The following is a 27,127-nucleotide window of genomic DNA, read 5'->3' on the forward strand; positions in this document are numbered from 1 at the left end:
CACCAAAAGAATATTGATGTAATGACCTACTAGTTTAGGCGCTACAATATTTTCTTAATTATTGTACACACATTTGCTAATAAAAGGATTTATCGAAAATCGTGATTAATTTAAACTCTTAAATAAACTTAAACTTAAATAAATAAACATAATTTACATAGTCCTGAAATCCCATTAAAATCTTACAATTATTTCTAAAATATGTTTTATACAAAAGCTGTCGCCCAGCGGCTAACAAAATGTGAGCATAAACTGTCCCAAAGACCCGAACACTCCAAGTCTAACCTGTTAGGATTTTATGCCTTAAATAAAACTATTTTCAATATATTTTTATTTTTTATCAATCGAATAGCATGTTATTTTCATGATTATGCTTTAATATACAATTTTTAATAAATCCATAACATATTGTTATTCACAATTACAGTGATGTTAACACAATGGAAGGTAATTGTGATTATAAGCTTATGACCTATGATGCATCAATGCACTGGATTTACACTGATGTGATAATCTGCGATAAAATTTACTTACACCTCGGATAAGGGTCATGTCCTTTTCATGGTATTAGTAAAGTATGCTAGTGTCGAATGTATGGAGTATACATTGGACTGGACCGATATTGAACTTGGTGAAGATATTGTAAACTTACCATTGTATCTTTCTAAGTCAACTTAATCCTGATATGGTTAGGTTCGATCTCAAGAGTGTTATTTATGTTCTTACAAATATTCGTTATAGCTTACTAATTGGTTCGGGCCAAGACATACATCTTGGGAACATGATAGTGTAATTGAGTGAGAGTGCTAATCATAAATATAGAATCTATAGCTTCTATCTAGACATAGACGTAAAATAATAATTTCCTTCGAACTTGTCTTAATAGAGATAAATGGAAGATCTCTTATTTCAGTAGTTATATTAGTTTACTAAAATATCATTTATAGAAAACTAAACGGTAAATTTATCCCTACTCGATGTAAATTATCTATAGAGGATCTTTGATTATTTAGATTAGAACGATGAAAAATTAATGGTGTATCTATATCTTAGAACATATAGAGTGTTCTATATAATTAAGAAAGCAATTCCGAATCTATAGTGACGCAAGGGGGAATTAATAAGTTAGAGAATTTACTTGGTAAATTTTAGATCTACTTATTGAAAGCTTGATTATATAGGACCATGATCCCCACACTAGTTGAGATAATACTGCTTGTAGACTCAGTTATTTGATTTTAATTAATCAATTAAAATTAGACTATGTCTTATTTATGAATTTTCACTAAGCAATGGCTTAATTGTGAAGAAAAGAGGTTTTAGGGTTATTTATTAATTAAGAGACTTTATTAAGTCTAAATAATAAATAAGTTAAATGGTAATTTTATTTGATAATTACTTTTAGTTATTAAATAAATAATTTTGACATTTAAAAATTTGAAATTAGAAAATATGACATTAATAAAAGAAAAGATGAATTGTTGAATAAAATGGTAAAATTATAACTAGTGGGACCCACATCCCATGGTCCGCCACTTAAGGAGAAATTTAGCCATTTATTTATCATTTTTTAATTTGATATAATTCAAACTTAACCCTAGAAGAATTCTTATAAATAGATAGTGATAGGATCTTAATTTGACACTGATACATAAGCCTCTCAGTCAAATTTGTCAGATTAACAAAGAGCCATCTCTCTCTTTATTTCGAATCCCTCTCTCTCTTTTTCTCTTCATAAATTTTGTCCCTATAGTGATAGAGTACATGCCCACTCATATTAAGTTAAGTACTCAAACAAAGTGCGGAAGATTGTGAAGAATCCAACACCTGAAGGAGCTCCAAGCTTAGATCTTGTTAATACTCTGCGATAGAAAGGAAAAAGGGTTAGAAATCTGAGTGGAATGAGACATATTATTCCGCTGCCACCAATGTAAGATTTCTTAAACTTTATATGTGTTTAATTTCATTATTTTAGAAAATTCATGTTCAGGGTGTTAGATTATAGGATATAATCAACATACATGTTAGTAAAATAATTTCTAACATAACCTTCTTGGTATGTACAATCTTCATCCAGCTATAAACTCATTTTGATTTAGTTCTGGCTCTTACCTGCACTTGCAAATTATAACTATGAGTCGATAAACTCAGTAAGAAAACAATAAAACATAAACATATGATCGACTTATAACCAGGCTCCCATACACTTACCTACAAGTGTAAAACTAGGTTGGGAACGTTCTTGACTAAAGTATGACTAACCATGAATCAACCCTATAATCAGTACTCTAGTTGTACTGATGTGGTAGCAATTCTATGTACATGTCACCAATATTCTGATATCCTAAGTTGATGGCTACTATTTTGCCTAGCATATATCTATTGATATCTCAGTGCAACTCTATGTACACTTCACCAATATCCTGATATGCTAATATGATGGTAATTGAAAAAGCACGCAAAAAATGTATATATATGCATCTATTTATATTAATCTTACTTTAATTCTGAATGCAAGTATGCCGATTACCTTGAGTTGAAACTGTTGCTTGGCGATTTAAGGCCCTAAGTCACAATTTACGTAAAATTGGTAAGTGACTCTCTAATTCACTTTGAGGACTTAAACTCAAAACTAAGATGTTCCCTATCGATAGATAGCATGGCAATACCTTAACTATCAAGAAAAAAAAAACTGAGATTTTGGGAAAAATTTCCTAAAAACGGTAGGCTATTGTTTTGGGTATTTTGCCTAGAAAAATGGTAGACTGTTACTATTTTCCTAGAAATGGTCTGCCATTTTCACAGCAGAATTTGTACAAAACCTCAAAACTCCACCAAATCAAAACCAAACTACACCAAACTTACCGGAACACCTAAAAACAACATATACAACATATTCCAACCGCAAAACAGCTCAACAAGTCTTTGAATACCATTTCATCATTAAAGAACTAAGTTTGAGCTTAAAAGCTCACACCTTGTTCAATTCATATTATAATCGACAAAACCAATAACTAACAACACAAATAACTCTAAAACAACTCTAGAAAACAATACCTAAGCATCCCCAACTCATACAGAACCTAAACCCCAAAATTGCATAACCAAACATAACTTTATCACTTAGAAATCAAAGAGAAATAGGAGTAGAAGCATACCTTGGGTAATCTCTTCATTAGATGCTTAAATTCTTGCTCTAAACACTCAAGATTTTGGTTTTAATTGGAGGAGAAAATCTGATTTCTCTTAGGTTCTATGGTAGACGAAGGTGAAGAAAGAGAAAGAGTGAGATAAGTTTGAATTCTTGTTTTTAGTTTAATGCGGATAACACTAAATGTCCTTTGTCCTATTCTAAACATAATTCAGCTAGAATAACTTAGATAACTCAAACAATTTTCATTAAATTCAATATACCACTATCTTAGGTGAAATACCAAAATGCCCCTTACCATCACACTTAAATAATCTTTAAAATCTAAATGTAAAATAGTAATAATTCTAACATTCCAAATGTCTAATTAGCTTGCTTCGCTAATTTCAAGATACCTAATCATAATTAAGTGTCTCTAATGGCCAAATCATTACGCTCTACTATTACCGGACATAAAGTATAAAAATCATAAAAAACTCATATATTACATATATAATACATCTAGAATCAATAAAATCTCCGTAAATGAGAAATTATTTTTTAAAAGTCTATTTCTGACTATAAACACTAATTTCTACTATGAATCATATAATTATATAATAATAATTAAATCTTTATGTTATTAATTTAGTATATGTGAAATTGCTTCGCTAATTCTAAGATACTCAAGCATAATTACTTGTCTTTAATGGCCAAATCGTTGCGCTCTACTGTTACCGGACATACAGTATGAAAATCATAAAAGCTTATATATAACATATATAATACATCTAGAATATATAAAATCTCTGTAAATAAGAAATTATTTATTTAAGGTCTATTTCTAACTATAAGCACTAATTTTTACTATGAAGCATATAATTATATAATAATAGTTAACTTTTTATGTTATTAATTTAGTATATGTGAAATTTTGTTTGATATTTATTTTAATATTTTAAAAATGTGAAATTTTTATTTATTGCTTTTTTGATCAGTTAATTAAATAAATTAATAAGTTGGTGAAAGATGCAAGGGAACATGAAATTGGAAAAGACTTTGTCATAAATTATGAGGGTAAAATTGTTACGAGTGTTAATTACAACCTCCTATAATATCTTTCTCAATCTCTACATTCAAACACATGCTGAAATATTTTTTTTAATATTTTTTTTGCATGGTAGTATTTATTATATTATAGTATCATCCTTATAAATTTTTAAATTTTTTTAAATAGTGTAGATTATCGAAAATATAGTTCTTGATATTTCAATTTAACAATTGTGTTCAATAAATATCAAACTTTTTTTTTGACACTGTAAACTATTCGAATTTTTTTAAAAAATTTATAACGACGATATTATTTATTTATTTATTTTAGAGGGGGGGGGAGGGAATTGTTTTCTAAAAGGAAATTTGGAAAAGCGTACTTAAAAATTTAGACCATTCTTTTAATATACTACCTGTAAACAAATACACTAAATATTCTCCAAACACTTTTAAACCCAAAATTACCCTTACAATTCAACACACCCTCTTCTCCCACTCTTTCTATCTAACTTCCCCCCTCCCTCTCTCTCTCTTAACCCCAAAATTCCCAGCATCAAAATCCACGAGAAGCATCAAATCCCCGACCCTCTCTCTTCTCGCGAGCTCGGACCGCCGCCTAGGATTAAGACGACCCACGACCATGACAGCTCACGATGACCCACGAGAAGCACCCAAGACGACCCACGAGTGATTCTTCCAATTTTTAAGTTTTGTATTGAAATTTTGTGTTGGTTTTGTTGATTATGGTTGAGATTAAGGATATTTGTTCAATTTTAAGTTGATTTTTTGTGTTTGGGCTTGAATTTTGATGGTAGCGGTTCGATTCCATTATTTTTTTGTATTTATCGACTTTTGTCGACAATGATAATGATATTTAGCGATATCGTCCCCAATGGTGTCTATGGTTTGTCCATTTTTATCAGTTTGTATCAATTGTGCGACGTCTCACAATATTTCACGATATTTGTTGTTATGGTTTTACGCATTATGACAACTAGCGACATATAGGGATATGCTATGCGATATTTGACGACATGTTCCATAACAACATGTTGTCATCAGACATCGTTAATAGCATCGTCAGATAACGCTAAATTCTGCAGAACATCAAAGTTGCTTATTAATTAAACGTATGTCGCTAACATGTCGACAAAATACATTTGAATCTGGAAAAAAAGGGGAAAACATTAGTTAATAAAAACTATGTCGATATATATCGCTAAAATGTCGATAAAATTCTTCCCACTAAACCAACACAATACTCTAAGTCTAAAATATCGACATATGTCACAAATAATGTCGACAGACATCGCAAAAATCGTCCATAGTAAGCATAAGTTGGCACATGCTGTAAACTTAGTCGCTTTATGTCAGAAAATATCGTTAAAAGTCATCCCTAACCTTCACCGTACGCTAATGTCGCGTTATATCGCTAGAAATCGTAAATTATTGCTAAAATACGATAAAAAAACTAGAAAACACAGAATTTTAGCAGCTCGAGTTTCAGGAACAAGACAACCAAAATAAAAGAATGATATGTGTAGATCCATTCATTTCAACTTAAATACAACTTAATTCAACAATAATTATTAATTAAATTACATGCTCATTTTTTTTTTCAAAGATGATGTTGGTAGGGAGTTTGGGTTGCTCCTACACACTTGGTTGTCAAGCTAAGACTCCGACAATTAAAGGGTGCTCCGGTAAAGGTGTGTGTGTGTCGATGACTTTGTAGAGAGAGAGAGAGAGAGAGAGAGAGAGAGAGAGAGAGAGAGAGAGAGAGAGAGAGGATGGAGTTTAGTTTTATTATTAGAGGGGTAAGTTTAGTACTAAAAAAAGAGGTAGCACATTTTATTTAAAGTTTAATAGGATAGCATATGATAAGACCATGCAACATATTTAAGCATGGATTGTCAAATTTCTCTTTCTAAACCACATTTATTGCCTTCGTGCTTTAAGTAAATTAAATGCTTATTATAGGAAGCAATGTCTAAGACATGTAGACACGATGATGTTGGCTGATATATAAAAGTTCTCAATCCATTATTTTTTTCTAACTAATATTTTCTTGGTGGAAGAGTGAAAAGATGAATTCTAAAATGTCTGTACACGAGATTGGAGTCCATTTATTGATTTTTTTTTAAAAAAAAAAGTCTTGTCATTTGCTTTTTTATATAGAATTTTTGGCACTAGAGCATGACAACTGAAATTTATAGGATGCACATTTTTTTCCCTCAATGGAAAGTAGAAAAATGGAAAGAAAATATTTATATGCCTAAAATCTACTGTTTTTTTTATCAGCCTTTTTTAAAAGGCATCACTCTATTAATCCCATATTTGATTAGATTCAAGTTCCAACTTTATCACCAACTTTGTCTGGTATTGACAAACTTGGGTGATATATTGTCCATAAGATCTGATCCAGGGACCGAGGCAGGAGGAAATATGGGAGGCAAAATGTAAAAATAAAAATTAAGGGGCCAATATATAAATTTGTAAAGAAGAATAAAAAGAATTACAAAATTATAACTAAGAAAAATTGAAAAAAAAAAAACAAAATAAATAAATTGGCCACCATAACACCTATCTACCTCTCCGTCCCTATCAGCTATGTGTAAGCACTACCTTTCTATCAAAAACCAAAAAAAAAAAAAAACCATACTTAGTTGTTCACTCCCTTTTTTCGAAATCCTTTACATTAAAACTAGTCAGTTCTCTCTTTATTGGTAAGAAGAGCCTGAGAAAATTACCCAATAAAAAAGTGGCATTTTGCCTTCAGGGATAAATTGATAGCCAACCCCAAGTTTGTTTGGACCCTCACGAAAGAGACAAGCACCAGGAAGATATTCAGCTGGAAGTGCAAACTGATATTTGAGAGGATCCAAGAGAACGAGAGGGACGTGGACCAAGTTAGTTGAAGGATTTCATGATGACGGAGCAACGTTGAAAAGAGGATTCTCTAAAGCAACTGATTCTGTTATGCCCAATTCTATATCGTTTTCTTTAGTTATTGTATTACTGATATATAAGGAGCAGTTTTCTAATTTGGGAATTATGCTAAAGGAAGTATTTTGTTTCTTGAGGAGTTTTGCACTCACACGAAGAGTGCCCATTTTCCTGTTACGGTATTAGAGTTAGATACACAACATCACTAGTTATACTATACATCTTCTTAAGCTAACCCCCCAAAAAAATGGGAGAATGAACAAAAAAAAGAAAAGGAAATCTAATACAAGCCTTGGCTGCTTTTGCACTTTCTCAAGACAAAAGGGTGTTCTGTATGTAGCCACTGCCAATGCCAAATGTGATTAAAAATCAGATCAAAACGTACATTAATATGACCCAAGTTTGTCCCTTCATCAACATCTATACATTACAAAGATGAAATCAGTGGGACAGTATGTTGCCTTTGACAATTCCAACTCCTTTATAGATTATAACAGGACAAGCACTGATAATACAAAGATGGATATCAAACTCATGAAAGAATTTTACTCTATTGATCTCACAAAGCAATGGCAAAAGACAACAGGACAAGCAAGACTTACGTAAGGTGTGAACTGTTATCAATTTTAGATCTGTTTCTGTAGTTGACGACTTAAAACATTGCCTACAGATTATCTCACACAATGAAAGCTTTGATTGTATAGTATTACTAACTAGCTATGCGATCCCTTAATCTCCTGGACCGGATGCCGCCGAATATCAAACTTGTCAACGTACTCAAGAGGAGTGACTGTCTCATTCCTGACCCTCTTGATCTTAGGACTCAACAAGCCCCTGTGCCTGAAACCATACAGCTGAAGCACTTGGTTGTCTGCAAAATTGAATGCCCTTTCCATACTGCTCAAGCACTTCTCAACCGGGTAATCTCCATAGCTCCCACAAGGCTTGCAGCCCACAAAATGGGTCACAAATGGCCATCTCTCATCTCCCAATCCTGGATGATACTTCTCTATCATCTCTTCATAACGATCAACTAAACCAGCCCAATAGCCATGTAAGTAGTATGAATTCTCAAGAAACACCTTATCCATCCATTGGTCCTTCTGTGAAAGCAATAAGTATATCAATGCTGACTGATCATCTGCCTCAAACGCCGGCCTTCCCTTGAGATAGGCAGTCAAAACCCTCCCAGCCTCTTCTCGAACCGGACCCTTTGGACCCATTGGAGCCCAAGCATCAAGCAAATCCAGAGACCATTGACAATTTCTAAACAAAAAGCTACCAGTATTCAAAGCAATCCAAGATTTTTGTTCAAACATCAAATCAGGGTACCCGTGAACAACCAAATTATAATTATCATACTTAGAAACTGGGATCTCAAACACCATATCAGTAAACAATGCATCACTATCCATCCACCAAATCCACTCAACTTCAGGATGGGATAACATCAAACGCCTAAGTAATGGCAATTTCGCCCAATACCCAGCAAGCTCCTTATCCAAATGAGCCAAATTATACACAATCTCAATCCCATGAAGCCTACAATAATCAATCTTATTCTTAATCCCTTTCAGCAAATAATGATCCCCAATTGGGTTATCACAAGGCTTAGGTGGCGAACCAGTTACGAGCAAAATACGAGGCTTACCATTCACATAGCTGGGAAACTCCGGGTTCGAATCAAGCCAGGCTTTCCGCTCCTGGTTCCAATTTTCGATCTTGGGGCCAAGAGTATATGTAACATTAGGATTGATCTCAGAGTCGGCAAGCTCATCCGGGTCGTTGGGATCACCGTCGGATCGGATCTCGGCGAGGATCCGGTTCGTCTCTTCGATGATGTGCTGGTTGACGGCGTCGGCATCGGAGCCGCCAAGGTTTCCGACGCCGATTGTTCCACGTAGAACAAGGATAGTAACGAAACCACACAGAATGGTAATCTTGATGTTGTTGAAGGTTTTTTGGATCTGACGGCCACGAGGTAAGCTTCCAAATCCACGACTTCTACCATTGACAGCTGAGCCATTATTACTAGTCGGCAACACACTTCCTCCACTTCTCTTCTGAGCCGTAAAGCTCTCGTGCCCCATCTTTCTCTGTAAACTTTCCTAGACTATATATAATTATATATATACGTGTTCGTATGTATAGACAAAAATCCGGATATATCTTTACAGTTGTCGAACGAACTGAAAGTGGGTATTTGGAAACAAAAGTAGTTAATCACGATCAACACTCATATAATTTACGAGCATTGGATTCACAGTTGTTAGATTGGGAAGGCACATGGGTCTTGAACTGGTAGTAGCACTTCAGAGAAGAACGAAAATGGAAGTTGAGGAAATATCTCCAAGGAGAAGTGAAGAAGGAAGAGAAGAGGAAAAAAGAAAAGAGGGAGGAGTGAGTGAGTGAGGCAAGAGAAGAGAGTGGGAGCTTTATGGCTTTATTTTAATTTTATGTCAATTATTATTATAAATAATTATTTGAGAGTTGTCTGTCTGATATGTCCAAATTGTAAATGAACCTTCCATCTGAAATCCAGCTTCTTAGGGACTGTATTGCAACATTTGCTCCGCTGGCTTCTACGCGTGAACTTACTTTCTTTTCTTTCCTTGTGTTTTTTTAGAAACTACTTTCTTTCTAATTACTAATTAATTACATTACATTATTTATCAAAGGAAACTTCCCCTTTAATTGTTCTTTTCTTTTTTAACAAAAACTTTCCCTTAATTCTGAAATGTATTAACTATTATAAATATTAATAATTATGTGATGTGTAATTTTTTTATTTATTATTATTATTATTAATTATAATTAATATTCTTTTTCTTTAGTTTTTTTTTTTTTTTAGTTTTTTACTATTTGACTCTTATATGTGTAAAAATAAGAGATGACCCATAAAATTAAAAAATTAAGAAAATTCTCATCTCTTCTCAATTTTCTTTTTCTAAATTATAATATTACATAATACATTATCAGCATGGACCTCTAACCAATGTATAATATAATATTTGTTATATGTAATCTTGAACTGTTTCAAAATCATGATATGTTAAATATATATATGTATATATACCTATGTGACTGAAACACATTCGAACTAGTCATTTTTTTATTTATTTATTTTGTTATGAATTAATATTTATACAATATATATCTATGCTTATATATATTTATATAGATGCCTATATATTATATATGCGTGTTCATTTGTTTATCATATGGTATTGTTTAATTTTACTTTCTTATTCCATATTTTAGTATTTTATTGTCTATGTGTTATATTTTGTTGTACTTTTATTTTCTTTCCAAAGCTTATGTATATGTCTAATAATTTACACTTTATATTGATATAGTTTTTTTTATGGCAAACCTTGCAAAACTTGACTTTGTGGCACTTGATATTTTCGGAAGAAATTATTTATCATGGATTCTTGATACTGAAATCTATTTAGATGCTATAGGTCTTAGAGACACCATCAATGATCAAAATATTGAAACAAAACAAAATAAGTCCAAGGGTATGATTTTCCTTCACCATCATCTCCATGAGGGGTTAAAATCTTGATATTTAACCGTAAAAGATCCTCTTATGCTTTGAAAAAATTTGAAAAAAAGATATGACCATCTGAAAACGGTCATATTGCCAAAGACTAAGAATGAATAGTTGCACCAGAGGTTGCAAGATTTTAAATCAGTAAGTGGTTATAAATATGCAATGTTTAATATCACTTCTAAATTAATGTTATGGAGAAAAAGTTACTGACTATGAAATGTTAGAAAAAATATATATTATTTTTCATGCCTTTAATGTGCTCCTACAACTAGGGGTGTTCACAAAGTATCCGATCCAATCCAATTCGCACGATCCAATCCAATCCAATCCGCAAAATGCGGATATCCGCACTTGTGCGGATTGGATTGGATTGAAAAATCCAAAATCCGCACTTGTGCGGATTGGATGTTGTTTGACCTCAAAAAGTAACCGATCCAATCCAATCCGCACTTAATTATACATATTTTTAAAAAATAATAATATATAATATATATTTATAAAAAAAAAACACAAACTTCTTTTAGTAACATATTGAGTTGGTGCATTTTATTTATTTTATAATAAAAAACACAAGAAAAATAATTCTTATTCACATAGACACATACACATAAATTTAAATATATGTATACTAGCTTAGTTATTTTAGTAAGAGATACATAGTGTAAATCTAAAGATAAGTACATATATATTGATATATATATATTGGTTTGATTTGTATATAAATAGAGATAGAAATAGATTATTATTGGAGATTAAAAAACAATAGTCTTTTTTTAATTTTTTTTTTTATGAAATATTAAATAATTTATTATTAAAAAAATAACCGATTCAAAATAACCGATCCAATCCGCACTATTGCGGATTGGATTAGATTTGATTTAAACTCTTATGCGGATCGGATTGGATCCAAAATATGAAATCCGCACTTAGTGCGGATTAGATGTTGTTTGACCAAAAAAGTGCGGATTGGATCGGATGAACACCCCTACCTGCAACAGCAATATAGAAAGTAAGAAAATATTTAGAATTGATTTCATGTCTTCTAGTAGCTGAACAGAATAATGAACTTTTGATTTCATGTAAATTATTAATTTATTTAATAGACTTAAAAATAATATAAATATTGTTACAAAAGAAAAATAACAAAGGCAAAACTATTCAAAACAATAAAATATTGTAATATAATCTAAAAATAAAACACATAGATTTTAAAGTTATATAAAATAATTGGTATACGAAAATGAATTTTTATTATATTACATGACAACTTATTAGTTTTGAAAATTAATTTTATGACTACTCAAAATGTATTTTAAATAATATTATATCACAATATAATTTTAAAATAACTATTTTATTTTAAGATGTTTACAAATAAATTTTTGACGTAACTAAATTGTATCTCAAATTATCTCATATGAAATGATTTTTTTTTTTAATATGTAAAGTAACTCATTAGTTTCTTATCAACATCATAAGAAACCAAAATGTTACTTTTAAAAACGTAAAAAAAAAAAAACAAAATTCGAGATTAATTTTTCAGTCATAATAGTTTGGAATTGATGTATTTTTGGATGACGTAAAAATATATTATTGTAATTGAGATTTGTTAAGGTAGTTTTGTAATTAATTTTTATTTTAAGTATATTATTTAATAAATTCTAATTTGAAACTTTTTTGTAGAACTTTTCAATTTTACTAATAAATAAGTTTTATTTTATGTTAAATATAATTAATTAATTATTATAATAAATAATTAGATAATATAATCTCAATAGTTTACATAGTGGAATAATTTTTTTAAAATTCTTATTTATCATATTAATAAATAATTATAAATCTATTAAATACTCAAACTACATGGAGTACATATACATTATACGGGGTAAGTGTACACATGCCTATATATAACTAAAACTACATGGAGTACGTATACACGTTGGGATAGAGTAGAGACTATAGAGGACCCCATCCCCGTGAGATCCCATCTCAGCAGCTGTCATGTGCCATGTTCCATACCAAGTTTCACCTTTCTCTTCTATCTACGGTTGACCCTTCATACCGCCAACCTCTTCATTATTTGTCTTTTAAGCCGTTTTATGTTAACCTTTTCCAACATTTTTTTTCAACATTAATTCAAGTGTTCATTAAAAATCATTTCATAATCAAGTAATTGAACAAATCTTTTCTATATTTATATTTAATGAAGAAGGGAAAGACAAATTCAAATATTAAGATCAATGTTTTGTTTCTCATTCGTATTTGACCCTTAATTTTATTTTATTAATATAATAAAACATACTAAAACAACAGATGGATGGCAATACAAATTTGGACTCTGCCGTCTCTCTTTAATTAAATTTAATCAAGTCTCACCCAATATTGTTTGACAAAGTGGGAATATTTTTAAAACAAGTCATACCATTATCTCAAATCCACCAAAGGAAAAAGACAACTAAATAGAAAGTGGAACTTGTCATATTAATTGAGCTTCTTAAGCTTTCAGGGCACGTATTGCATGGCAATTATGATCATATGACCAAGTTATACTTTCTATATAGTTCTGTTTTTCCTCGAGCATCACTCGTCTCACATTCTTAAAAAGTAGTCATATTTATTAGAGGTGAGATTTGTTTTAGTAATATCATATCGTTCTACTATTTAGTCATATTAATTGAAATTGGGCTATGATCTTGTTGTCCAGAAACGCTTTTAATTATTTTTAAAGAATAATTACATAAAACACAATATTTTGTAAATAAATTACATTTTTACGTTTTAAGGTTTTTTTTTTTTACATTTTTACGTTTTCTGTAGAAACAATACGAAAACAACAAGAAAATTACATAAAACTAACAGAAAAATAACATTTAAATAACATCAAAATAATAACAAAAAATGACATACAGATAATAAAAAATCAACAACAAATTAACAACAGAACAACATAAAAAGACCGTTATTTTCTGTAAATAAAATAAAAAATCGTAAAAATGTTTAAAATTCCGTGAAACTGTATTTTTGTAACTTTTTTGTTGTTTTTGTATATTTGTGAAATAATTCATATTTTAATTGAAAAAGTGAAAATATCTTTAAAAAATAAGTTTTATAAAATTATTTTTATTTTTTAATTTAAAAAATAAGAATTAAAATTTTGAAAAAAAAAGCCACTTTTGAAATTTTAAAGAGGTTTCTATTATTTTTTTTATTTTTTAATAATAATAATAATATATTTGTATTTTATTTTATTAATATTTTGGACCCCGACCCCCACCCTTGACTCGACCCTGGCCCCAGAACCTTGACCAAACCAAGACCTAGATCTGGACTCTGACTTCGGCCTTGGACCCGTACCCTGAATCCCAAACCTCAAACCTAGACTCTGTACCCCGAACTATACCCAACTTGAATAAAAAGAAAAATGAAAAATGAAAAATAAAATTAACTGAATACACTTTTACTTTTTATTTTTAAAATTGAATAATAAAAGTTGTTACAAAATACATTTTTATTTTTCCAAAACAAAATTTTTTTAAAAAAATTCACTTTCATGTTTGTGATTAAAAAATTAAAAAAAAAAACAGAAAACAAAAATTACCAAAGATCACATTAATCTATTAAATATCAATTGATTTGGCAAGGTATCCTTATACCATCTCCAATATGAGATGCAAAACTTAGGCAATATTTGGCACAAAAGAACACTTTGTGATATATTTACATCAATTTTTAGCATTGTGCTCCAATGCATAATTATAAAAGTTCATGCAAAATTTAATATTTTTAGTAAAAGTATAAAAAATATAATTCCAATCTAAAGTTCGGGTTGCTAAAATTTAAGTGCGACCCGCCCAATTTAAAAAAAATATATATGTAAACCGACCAACGGTTTGGACGGTTTGGTCGGGTTAACCCGCCCAAACCGGCCAAACTTTTTTTTTTAGTTTCAAAGTCAAAATTAATAAAAATTGAAAAGATAAATTAAAAATATCACATTCTACCAAAGTACAACACAATATATATGACTTTAAAACTAACAATTAAGTATATCACTTTATATTATTATATATTTAATTATTTATGTTATATATAATAAAAACTAAAAAGTTAAAAAAAAAATTAAAGTCCAAAATCGGGTTGGTCGGGTTGGTCAGTTTAATTGGGTGGGTTGTACCTATTTTCAACCAGCCCAATTAACAGATTGGGCGGTTTGTAATTTTTTTCGGGTTATTTTGGTTTGTAATTTTTATCGATTTTTCCGGTTTGGTTTGGGCAGGTTATTCGGTTTGGGCGGTTTACGAATTTTTTTGTACAGCCCTAATGTAAATTTTGCATCATAGCAAATGTTGTGTCAAAGTTGGGCTAACATTTGTTATGTGCCAAATTTGTATAACCTTTTGGCACATTATTGGAGCATATTTTTTTTTAGGTGAGCTATATTTTAGCTTTATATCATTTGTTTATATTTTTATTGGAGATGTTATGCTTCTATTCAAACAAATCACAATCATGTTGTACTAGATTTATTGATTTTGTTAATAATTTTTTTAATACCATTAATTGTTTCAAAACACTCAGGTGGCATTTGGTTGGAAGAATTGAAAACATAAGAATGAGAATGGGAATAGGAATAGGAATGAGAATAAGAATAGGAATAGAATAGAATAAAATTTAAAATGCATTAAAAATTGATAAAAAAAAATTATTAATTTTTTTCTCGTCATGCATTGGAATTGTCTTTCCTTTCATTTCAAAATAGAATAGTCATTCCACTAAAATTGTAGAAAGGCCATTCTATTGGAATGACATTTCAATACTTTAATATGCAAACAAACAAAAGAATAGAATGAAAATTATTTTCTTTCCTTTTTATTCTATTTCATTACCTCCAACCAAATACCACCTAACAAATTTGCTATAAAAATATAAAACTAATTTCAAATAAAATGAAGGAATAACTTTATTTCTTATTCTTTCAAATAAAGTATTTCTTGAAATATATATATTATTTACTGAAATTTTCAGAAACTAATTAAACAGAGCTTCAGAATGAATTAAAATAATAACTGAAAGACAAGTAATTTTTACATGGTTCAGGCATTAATGATCTCCAGTCCACGAGTTAGTTGTATTGGCCTTTTGGGCAAGTGTTTGTGTTATAAACCCTAGCTCTGCGTCCTTTTTGTTTCTCTTGAAGAAGAAGAAGACTTGTAGGAACTTTTGTAGAGGTTCGGCTAGCATTAAATTATTCACCCTTTGTACATAAAAAGTGGGGGTATTCATAGGCTTACATGTGTGTAAGAGCATTCCCTTCACCCACTTAGGGTTTCATACCACAACTCGCTGCAAGGGCAGGAGAATACTGTTGGAATTTATTTTACCAGGATCTTAGATCTAGTCACAAGTATGTTGTTTAACATCCTAAATATGAACTTTCTAAAACGATAATAAACACATATAAAGTTAAGGAAACCTTACATTGGTTGCAGCGGAATAATATGTCTCCTTCCACTCAGATCTCTAACCCTTGTATCCTTTCTGTCGCAGAGTATTATTAAGATCTGAGTCCGAATGTCCTTCTCTTCAAATTGGATTCTTCACGATCTTCCAGACTATGATTGAGGTACCACTTGCTGTGTGTGGGCACTACTCTATCACTCAAGGTTATTTCAAAATTGTGAAGAGGAAAAGAGAGAGTGAGAGGTCGGCTATAGAGAGAAGGTGGGTGGCTCAATTTTCTCAAAGGCAATCTCTTGAATTACTGAAAAAACTCTTATTTTGATGTGAGCCATCACTTTCTATTTATAGGCAACCACTAGGTTTATGTTAGTAATTATTTGGCACTAAAATAATGAAAATAATAATTGGAAAAAAGCTATTCAAGTGGCCGGCCATGGTGTTAATGGGCCCCACTTGGAATTTTGCAGTTTTAACAATTTTCATTTCTATTTTCTCAAAAAAGCCAATTTTCCAATTCTAACCATTTAAATGCCAAAACTAATTATTTAATAACTAAAATAGATTATTAAATAATATTGTCATTTAACATAATTATTATTTAGACATATAGAGTCTCTTAATTAATAAACAAACTTTTCTTTACAATTTCGCCCTTGCTTAGTGAAAATTCACAAACTAGACATAGTCTATAATCAATTATAGAGTTTTACAAGCAGTATGGTCTCAACTAGAATGGGGACCATGGACCTATATTACTGAGCTTCCAATAAGCCAAACTGAATTTACCGAGTAAATTCCCTAACTTATTAATTCCTTGTTGAATCCACTCTTAGAACTTGGAATTATACTCTCAGATATATATAGAGCGCTCTATATGTTCCACGATATAGATACGCTATCTCATTTAACCATCGTTATAATCTTAATTTGATCAAAGATCCTCTATATAGATGATTTACACCGAGAAGGGATAAATTTACCGTTTCACCCCTCAATGTATTTGGCCCCTTAAACACTTAACTACCTGTAAATGATGTTTTAGTGAACTAAGATATAATCACTGAAATAAGAGCTCATCAAATTACTTCTATTTAGCTAAGCTCGAAGGGAATTATCAGTTGACTTCTATATACCAGTAGAAGCTATAGATTCCATATCTATGTTCAGCGCCCCCACTCAATCATACTATCATGTTCCCAAAATATACGTATCACCCTGACCCAAAAGTAGGCTTAACTAATAATCAAAGAACATGAATAACATTCCTAAGATTGAGCCTAAGCATATCAGGATTTAGATTCTTTTGATCTAAGATCAACTAGTGATATTGACTTGGAAAGATACAACGGTAAGTTTATAATATCTTGACTAAGTTCAATATCGGTCCAGTCCAATGTATACTCCATACATTCGAAACTAGTATACTTTACCAATGTCCTGGAAAGAACATAACACTTACTCCAAGTGTAAGTATACTTCATCGCTGATTATCACAACAGTGTAAATCCAAAACACTGATGAAACAGGGACTTAGTCTTTTGAATCATATAATCACAATCACATTCCACTGTGTTGACAATACTGTAATTGTGAAAGAATATATGTTTTGGACTTAACTAATTTTGTGCATATATTCAATCTATATATATTAAACCATAAGCATGAAAAAAAACATGTTAACATAAATCACTTCAAATCTCTTAAATTGATAACTAATCAGATTGTAATGAGTTTTATTTAGGGCACAAAACCCAACAAATACAATTGTAGATATGACTGTCTGACCTTGGAGAACTTTCTTCATCGTGTGGTGTATAGGGGTAGTAACTAGTACCGTATGGATTAGGGACACGTATTGTTCAAAGGTTTCTCCTTTACAAATTACTCTCTAGACAATTTGGTGGGCAAAAGGCATGTCTTAAGGTACGTACACACACTACCATGACTGGCATGGGGGACAAGATTTGATCCTGTTTTATAAAAAGGTATAACCATATTTGTAGGTCAATTTCAATATGAAGCTAACGTGGCCATTTGTCTTGGTGTAGTAGTTAAGATTTGTGACCAGTCCGTAGAAGTCCTTATATGGAAATCAGGCAGCCAAACTGTGTTCCAAGACTTCTTGGAGTTGGGGACAAATATGGTTCTTCCGCATCTCGAAGATGCTACTTGGCTGGGAATGGCTCTCCCCATCAAGTATTCGTAAAACTCCTCCTAGATTAACAAGGCATCTTCACAAAGAACCTTAATGGTCATCTTTGTTAATTTGAGTGGTTAACAAATCTTCTTCTCTAATTATGCCACGTGTCTCCTGCTAAAAAACACAGATAACATTTACCCCCAAGCTTCTGGGACTCTTTGAATTCGGAGAGCTTGTGGTCTCTTCCATGAAATTGACCTTTGACACGTGCTAACTATTAGTGTTGTGGACGCATCTTTTTGGTGAGCTCTAATTTATTAAGGGCAGATGGAACGTTAGGGCTTACCAACGTGGCAATTATGCAGCATATTAAATGCGCTGGTCAATTTCTTACATGCGTGTTGGGGCGCATCTGTCAGAAAAAGGTAAAATTGACAGTAGGATAATTTGAAAAGAAGCTTCTTTAGTGTTTGTTGGACTCAAGGCAAATCATGGCAAATAAATGCTTTTCAGTTCTTTCAACTCCCCAACCATTGGATCAAATGATGCGTTTGTAAAAGAGATCCCGGCCATCGATTTTGAAAAGGTCTAATTTCTTCTTAAAGTATAAATTGATATCGAAGGCTTTCTTTTCACTTTTTACACACCTCTTGTAACACCCTGACTCACAGGGATGCCACGTGTTTGCTTTTACAAACTTATTATTACTAATCATTTAGTTTATGAAAAGTGTGGTTTAATTAAAACTTTTGATTAAATTTAAAATAAACTTCTTTATGAAACACCACTAAAATATAGGGATCCCCTGTTTATAAAATTTCTTTATAACAAGTTGCAAAACTGTTATTACAAAAATAAAGTTACACTTTCACACATGAAAGAAAAAAGGTCGATCCTACTTCCCAAAAGCCAAGACACCACGTCTGATATGTACACTGCGGGAGACTTCTAATTCATGGCCGAACTTAGCTTTATTTCTCTTACTTGCACCATGAAGCACCCATGAGTCACAATGACTCAGCAAGAAAAGTTATTAGATCAAAAGCATTGTAAATGCAAATATGCGCATCTCAATATAACAAGTATATATATATTTGTGACTCTCACATATCCATCAAGCATAACCATATAGTATTAGCATATATACATTCCCACATACTATGCGTTCTGAGAAAATCACCACACCTTACAGTCAACAACTTCATTGTTACACTAAATGAATATCTAGTCAATACATAACCACACATTCTTAGGACTTCATAAAGCATTCTAATCTTACATCCTATAAACACATATTCTTGCATCCCGTGAATCAATGAAGCTCTGCAAGGAAAGTGACTAATTTCATAAGCAATATATAACATACATCCAGTCACACTATAACAAATTGTATTCAATTACAGCTCGTCACATAATAACATGCTTAATCCATTTCACAACATCGTAACCACACAATCCCAGTACTTCATAAAGTACTCTTACCACTCGTTGACCACGAGCTACATATGTCACTATCGTTGCCCGATACAGCAAACGATAAGTAAGAAACCTATCTGCGGTTTCAGGAGTAATTACTCATAACGATAATGACCGTTTTCAATCCTCACCACTCGTTACCCACGAGCTGCATATGTCACTATCGTTGCCCGATAAAGCAAACAATAAGTAAGAAACCTATCTGCGGTTTCAGGAGTAATTACTCATAACGGTAATGACTGTATCTTAATTCATTCACAACAATGGTCATAACTGTGCTCTTCCCTCAACCATAAACAATTCACAAACGACAATAATCGTAAATCATCATTACCTCGATTACCATCGAATCACAACAAATACATATTATTAATCTCGATCAAGATCGAGTCACAACAAATAGATATTGAAATCTCGATTGTAATCGAGACCATAACAATCATATCGTTAACCATAAACAGTGCTTAATACTTTTCTTACCTCGGTCTAGAGATTAAGTGTGCGGGCCGACTTGAATGGAATAAAGCTCGACGATCCCGGGTTCTATGTGTTGGAAATAATTTTACCAGGATCTAGATTTACTAACAAGTATGTTGGATTAACAACCTAATATGAATTCTAAAACAATGAAAATAAACACATATAAAGTTAGAAAACCTTACAGTGGGTGCAGCGGAATAATATGACTCCTTCCGTTCAGATCTCTAGCCCTTGATTCCTTTCTGTAGCAGAGCATCACCAAGATCTGAACCTGGATCTTCTTTTCTCCTTCTTTGATGCAGAAATTCCATAGTCTTCCATACTATGATTGAGATACCACTTGATGTGTGTGGGCACTACTCATCTCACAAGGATTTCGAAATTTCTCTCTCTTTTTCTCTCTTAATTTCGTGGCTTATAGTCCATGCAAGAGAAGAGAACAAGGTTGCTTTATATAGGGAAAAGGGAGAGCACAACTTTCCAAACAAAACAGTTTCCTTAATTACTGTGTAATCAATTAACTGCCTTATTTAGTTTGATCTACCACTTTCCTATTTTTGCTAGGCTTTGATTAGCAATTACATGGCAATTAAAAAATAAAAATAATAATTGGGAAACACAAAGGGAGTGCTCGGCCATAGAGAGAAATGGGCCTCACTTGGATTTTGCAGTTTCCTCAATTTTATTTCTATTTCTCCAAAAATGCCATTTTTCCAATTCTAATCATTTAAATGCCAAAACTAATTATTTAATAACTAAAATAGATTATTAAATAATATTGTCATTTAAAATAATTATTAATTAGACATACAAAGTCTCTTAATTAATAATTAAACCTAGAAACCCTTTTCTTTACGATTTCATCCTTAAACTGTGAGAATTCATAAAGTAGACATAGTCTAACTTTTAGAATTTTAATTGATTAATTAAAATCAATTAACTGAGTCTTACAAGCAGTATGGCCTCAACTAGTATGGGGACCATGGGTCTATACAACCGAGCTTCCAATAAGTCGAACCGAATTTACCAAGTAAATTCCCTAACTTATTAATTCCTCATTGAATCCACACTTAGAACTTGGAATTGCACTCTCAGTCATATAGAAACGCTCTATATGTTCCACGATATAGACACGTCATTAGTTATCCATTGTTATAACCCTAATGTGATCAATGATCCTCTATATAGATGATTTACACTGTACAGGATTAAATTACCGTAACACCCTACAATGTATTTTATCCTTAAAACACTTAACCCTGTATAAATGATATTTCACCTAAGTGAAATGAGATCTCCACCATTTATCTTCGTTTGGTTAAGCTCGAAGGAAATCATCCTTTACTTCTATTTGCCAAATAGAAGCTATAGATTCCATATTTATGTTAGCGCTCCCCCACTCAATTGTATTACCGTGTTCCCAAAATGTACGTATTACCCTGATACAAAACTAGGCTTAACTAACAAATCAAAGAACACGAATAACACTCTTGAGATTGAGCCTAACCATATCTGGATTTCGATCATGTGATCTAGGATCAACTTATGATATTGAATTGAATAGATATTTACGGTAAGTTTCAAAATCTAATTCAAAGTTCAATATCGGTCCATTCCAATGTATACTCCATACATCCGATACTGGTAAACTTTGCCAATGTCCTGGAAAGGACATAACACTTTTCCAAGGTGTAAGAATACCTATCGCTGATTATACCATGTCACTAAATCCGGTGTTCGACAAATCGGTGGAATCTACTTTTGAACATATAATAAAGATTATATTCCACTGTGCTGACAACACTATAATCTTTAAACCAACCCATATGTTCTGGACTTAAAAAGAATTCATACATTATATACACATATAATCATGAAATAAATCATGTGAACCATGCAACATAAAATGTTATTTCTGATCTTTATTAATAAGTAAATCTGATTATATGAAATGAGTTTTATTTAGGGCATAAAACCCAACAAACTCCCACTTGCACTAATATAAAACAAAAAGTGCATTTCAAATAATCATTAACACCTTGATATACCAATCAAGTGTAATAGTAGTATACTCCTCGTAATGGGATCTGACAGGTTGAATTAAACACAACCTCTTCTCCACCATTACTCTTCCTTAATCACAAAATCCTTGATAATGTGAAATTCCTCTCTATATGTCTACTCTTTTGGGATACTGGATTCTATACTTTTGGGCAACTACTCTTTCGTTATTCAGGAAGTAACCCTAGTAGTTAAGGCAAGTTGGAACACTGCCACAAATGTATAGAATTTTCCTTAGACTGAAAAAGTATCTTTCCTGCAACTTTTAACATTCAGTCTCTTTCTGGTAGACCAAGAGATTTCAGATAGGTTTTTACACTTCTCCAAAATCACTACTCCACCCCTAAAGTAATAACCATCTCATCAGCAGACTTTCTAGCACAAAGGCAAGTCTTGAAATCTGATGTGGTGTAGTCTAAGAGTTTTAAACAAACACCCTTATTGATTAACATATAGTTCCTCTTCTTAATCTTAAGATTTACTTGATTTTCTTCCAATGTTCCTCTCCTAGATTAATCTGATACCTACTCATTTCTCCCACTCAACAGCAGGTGTCTGGTCTAAGGCATACTAAAGCATATCTGAGACCTCTCACTGTTGATTTAAGAATTCTTTCATGGCTTTATCTTCTCTAGAATAGTTGAAACTTTTCCTTAGATAAATATAATCTATGCTTAGAAGTTGTGAAGCTTCTATAGATTGCCATTGGAAAGAAAATGCTCCAGCATCTTACTAAAGTAAGTTGCTTGCATTAGAGTAAGTAATTTCCAGGTATACCACAAGCCATAGGTTTATATAAACTCAAACCTATAATACTAAGAACAGGAAGTTTTGTTAAGTCCATTGAATAGACTTATTAACGAAAAATTCCTTTCATGTCCTTGTAATAGAAAACTTTAGGTTACTCCATGTGAATGGATCAAACTATAGTTCTCTTGGCTTTCTTCTTAGTTTCTTATCTTGACAATCCATTACTTGTTTAAACTCACAATGGATTTTAATCACTAGTGTCTTCCAAGTTATAAGAAGGTGAGTTCCTAGAAACTCTCCCACTACAACAAGGTACCGTGAACTATGTCAAAGAAAACTAAATGGTATAGACCTCTTTAGTTGTGTTAAGACAACAGAGGCAGTGGGATCATCTTGTAACGAATAAGATGATAGAACACTTATGGAATCAAGAAAAAATATCTCCTTTATTTGCTACTTTACTTTCAGACTTAGTCATTTTCTTAGAAAAGTAGTATTTGTTTAAACAAACACTTTCTTGTCTAATGACTATGGGATGCTCCACCCCTAATCACTTAGAATAGCTAACAAACATGCAAACCAAGGTTAGCAGTTCTAGCTTTTCTTAAGATTTCGATTAGGTCATCCATGAATCTAGTAATGATTTACATTAAGTATACAACCATTACATCATTCTGAAATTTTATTACCATAGAAGGATTTTGGCAACGACTAGTAACTAATCATCAATATCCAACTCAAATTTCTGGGGAGGTAAGTTTGGATATAATTCAAAAATCAAATTAATGATCTTTGAGCTGCATATCTACTAACTTTTTCTCCACCCCTATCAGTTCGCAAGATCTTTAACCCCTTACCTTTGCTAGAAATTCATGAAATTTTTTAAACATTTCAAATTTCTTTTGCATAAGGTAAAATCTAGAGTGATCGTTTTAAGAATACAACGAAAACTCATATCCACCCCTGAATGTACATCCATCTGCGAATGAGATGAAATTACTTTCAGTGGATATAGGCATATTAACTCTTTGCAGAGAATGATCTTGTCAAAACCACTATGAACAAGATACAAATGCCATAGATTTATAAAATATGTGGTTGAATCTTTTGATGACTTACTTTAGTTACATCAAAGAGTTCTTAGAATAGTGCAAGTGGATTCTGGTCACAGAATACTAAACTCATACAGTTTGAATCCATTGATAGAAAATGGTTATGAAACACTTGTGAAAGTGTAACTGTATAATTAGTAATTCTTTCTTGGATCGCCACTACTAATCTAACTCTATGATTTGCCTATACAAGTAGGAGATATCTAAGATTGAGGATTTATATCATTTAGGGATAGAATTCCGGGAATATAATCATATGCGTCATCCAATTTCTTAAGAGAAAATAAGACTTTATATGATTTATAGACCATTCATCCAATGATATGTCATTAAGCTAATTCGAAATGAATAAGCTAAGAGGAATTAGGATAATTTCGTTTTAAATAAGAATCCAACGATGCTCCGATTAGCGAGAGTCAAAGTAATCTTATTTATACAATCTTCTTGTTTCATATTGTAAAACACTAGTCTAAGGTGTCATCAATTGATGAACAGCTAGATGTTGCATATACAATATTTATCTTTCGAGATCTAACACAATTATGTTAGTCTAATGGTGAAAATCCATTAGGGATTTATCTCATTAGAAAAACAAATCAAGTTAGACCAACAATGAAGATTCGAAATTAAACTACAATTTAATAACAGAAAATAACATGGTTCAATACAAATTCATACACAATTCAGAAATTATGAAGCACATAGCAAGTAGGAATGACAAGTGAAAATACTAAAACATACAATCCTAAATAATTTCCAAGGTTTTCAACAAACTGATATCAGTGTCCCGTTTAGGCGAGAGTCAAAGCTATCATCCATTTAATAGAGTTGTCAGCTCATCTAAAATGTCAAACATTCTAGCAACCTTTTATTCGATCAAGATGTGAATCCGCGTTGTCCCGTTTAGGCGAGAGTCAAGGCTATTCTATCTTATGAGCTTCCACCATTGTTTCATATTCTTGCAAGTCTTATACAGTCGCCACCATTAGGGTGATCATAAACTATATAAAAAACTTACAAGATTACTTATCTTTCGAGATTAAACGGTGCTAACTTGCTAATGAACGTTCCTCCATTAGGGAGGATTACTCACTAAAACAATAGCTATGTAAAACCAACAATGGAGATCGAATATCCTTATAATAATAAAGCTCATTATTTAATGAAGGGTGTATTTTCTTCTAATATTTATTTTAATCCATTTATTTTAAATATATATTTATTTAATTAAAATTTCCAATTTAGAATGAAAAATTCCAAATATAAATTTTAATTTAATATTTATAAATTATACTTAGATGGATACATAACGTGAATTATTTCCATCTTAGTAATAATTTCCATAAATATTTAGAAAATTATTCAATTTAAGTTGTTTCAAAATTAATTTGAATTAATTTACAACTCAAATTTAATTTTCTATAAATATATATTGCATTTTCGAAAATGCTTTAAAATAAAATAAAAATAAATCCTGGAAAATTATTCTAATTTTATGTTGGCCCAAAATTAATAAAAATTAATTTTCAACAAAAAATTATAATTCTCCTATTTAATTAAATTTCTAAGAAAAATTTCAAATATTTAAGTATCATGATTAAAAAATCAACTTAAATATTAATTTTCTATTTAATTAAATACACTTAGAAAAATACTTCAAGCAAAACAGATAATATCTATCTACACTTTCATAGACTAATTAATTCAATTTCTAATTATAATATATTTTAGTTCATTTATTTTAATTAATCATTAAATTAAATAGTCACTGATTTAAGTTGGTCCAAAATTAAATAAATAATTTTCAACTTTAATCTATTTTTCAAATAAAATTCGAAATTTCTACATTAAAGAAATGTAATTTCGAAATTTTGGGAAATGATTAATAAAATAAAATAAAATATATTCTGAAAATTATTCAAACTTAAGTTATTCTGAAATAAGATTCCAAACTTAAAATAATTTTCAACTTTAATTAACATGAAAATAACAATATTAAAGTATCATGATGAAAATCAACTTAGATATTGAAATTTTCAATTTAATTAAATGTATTAAATTCAAGAAACAAATAATTAAGTAAAGAGGAAACTTAATTATTAATTCTAGTTTAATACTAGGAAAATATACTAAACTTAGATTGTACCAAAATTAATTATGAGACAATTAATTTCACAATCAATGATATTTTCCTATTTAATATTAGAAATAATAATTAGTACTAGAAATAACTATCTAGAATATATCATTGACTAAGTATTTTTCTAAAATTAACTTTAAAATATTACAATGAAAAATAAATTTCATATATTTTAAAAGTTAATTATGTTGCTAATTCAATTTTAATTAGGTTAGACTAATATAATTAACCTAATACAATTATTTAAATAAGGCAAATGGGCCTTCACAATTGGGGTAGTTCATGTGAGGGGAAGCTGGGTTCAGTATGTCGTACCCACTTCTATGGCCCCCAACTCTCACACAAGGCCCAAAAGAGAAGAATTTAACCTTAAAATAAACAATTGTTATTCATTGAATAAGCCCAAATCTAATTGGGCCTAAATAAATTTCCTTATGTCAAAATTTATTTTAGCAACCTAGTCTATTTACTTAGTAAAAACTTAAATGGGCATCCTATATGTATCTAAGCCCAAAAGCAAACATATAGGCTCACACAGGTCAAATGATTTGGATGGACCCTATCATGTTACTAGGTTTACAGAGATGAAAGAAGTACAAAATTTACCTGTTACAAATTATTTATAAGATCTATCGTCAATTGGACTATGATTAAAATCAGATCAATGGATCATTATCTGTCACCAAGTTAATCATAGCAATTTAGATCAGATAAATAATAGATTTGTTAAAAAGTTTTGAATAAACAATATAAACAAACAAACATTTTCCATGTAACAGATGTGAATCAAGATATTAATATAATTAAATTATTATTCTTAAACTAA

General features: G+C 31.0%; 1 protein-coding gene and 1 long non-coding RNA gene across 2 annotated transcripts; both read right to left on the reverse strand.

Moving 5' to 3' along the window:
* Nucleotides 1-1,478: 1,478 nt before the first annotated feature.
* On the reverse strand, nucleotides 1,479-3,370 carry LOC115710979 (uncharacterized). Its single transcript, XR_004010418.2, has 3 exons — nucleotides 3,159-3,370; nucleotides 2,050-2,112; nucleotides 1,479-1,862 (listed from the first exon to the last, which is right to left on the reverse strand). It is a non-coding gene; the product is annotated as an uncharacterized LOC115710979 (long non-coding RNA).
* A 4,087-nt stretch (nucleotides 3,371-7,457) lies between these two features.
* LOC115711681 (probable xyloglucan 6-xylosyltransferase 5) lies at nucleotides 7,458-9,763 on the reverse strand. Its single transcript, XM_030640059.2, has one exon. The coding sequence runs from the start codon at nucleotides 9,214-9,216 to the stop codon at nucleotides 7,840-7,842; it is 1,377 nt and encodes a 458-aa protein (XP_030495919.2). The 5' UTR covers nucleotides 9,217-9,763; the 3' UTR covers nucleotides 7,458-7,839.
* Between the last annotated feature and the right edge of the window lie 17,364 nt (nucleotides 9,764-27,127).

This window comes from Cannabis sativa, chromosome 3 (assembly GCF_029168945.1).
Source record: "Cannabis sativa cultivar Pink pepper isolate KNU-18-1 chromosome 3, ASM2916894v1, whole genome shotgun sequence".
Classification (NCBI taxonomy): domain Eukaryota; kingdom Viridiplantae; phylum Streptophyta; class Magnoliopsida; order Rosales; family Cannabaceae; genus Cannabis; species Cannabis sativa.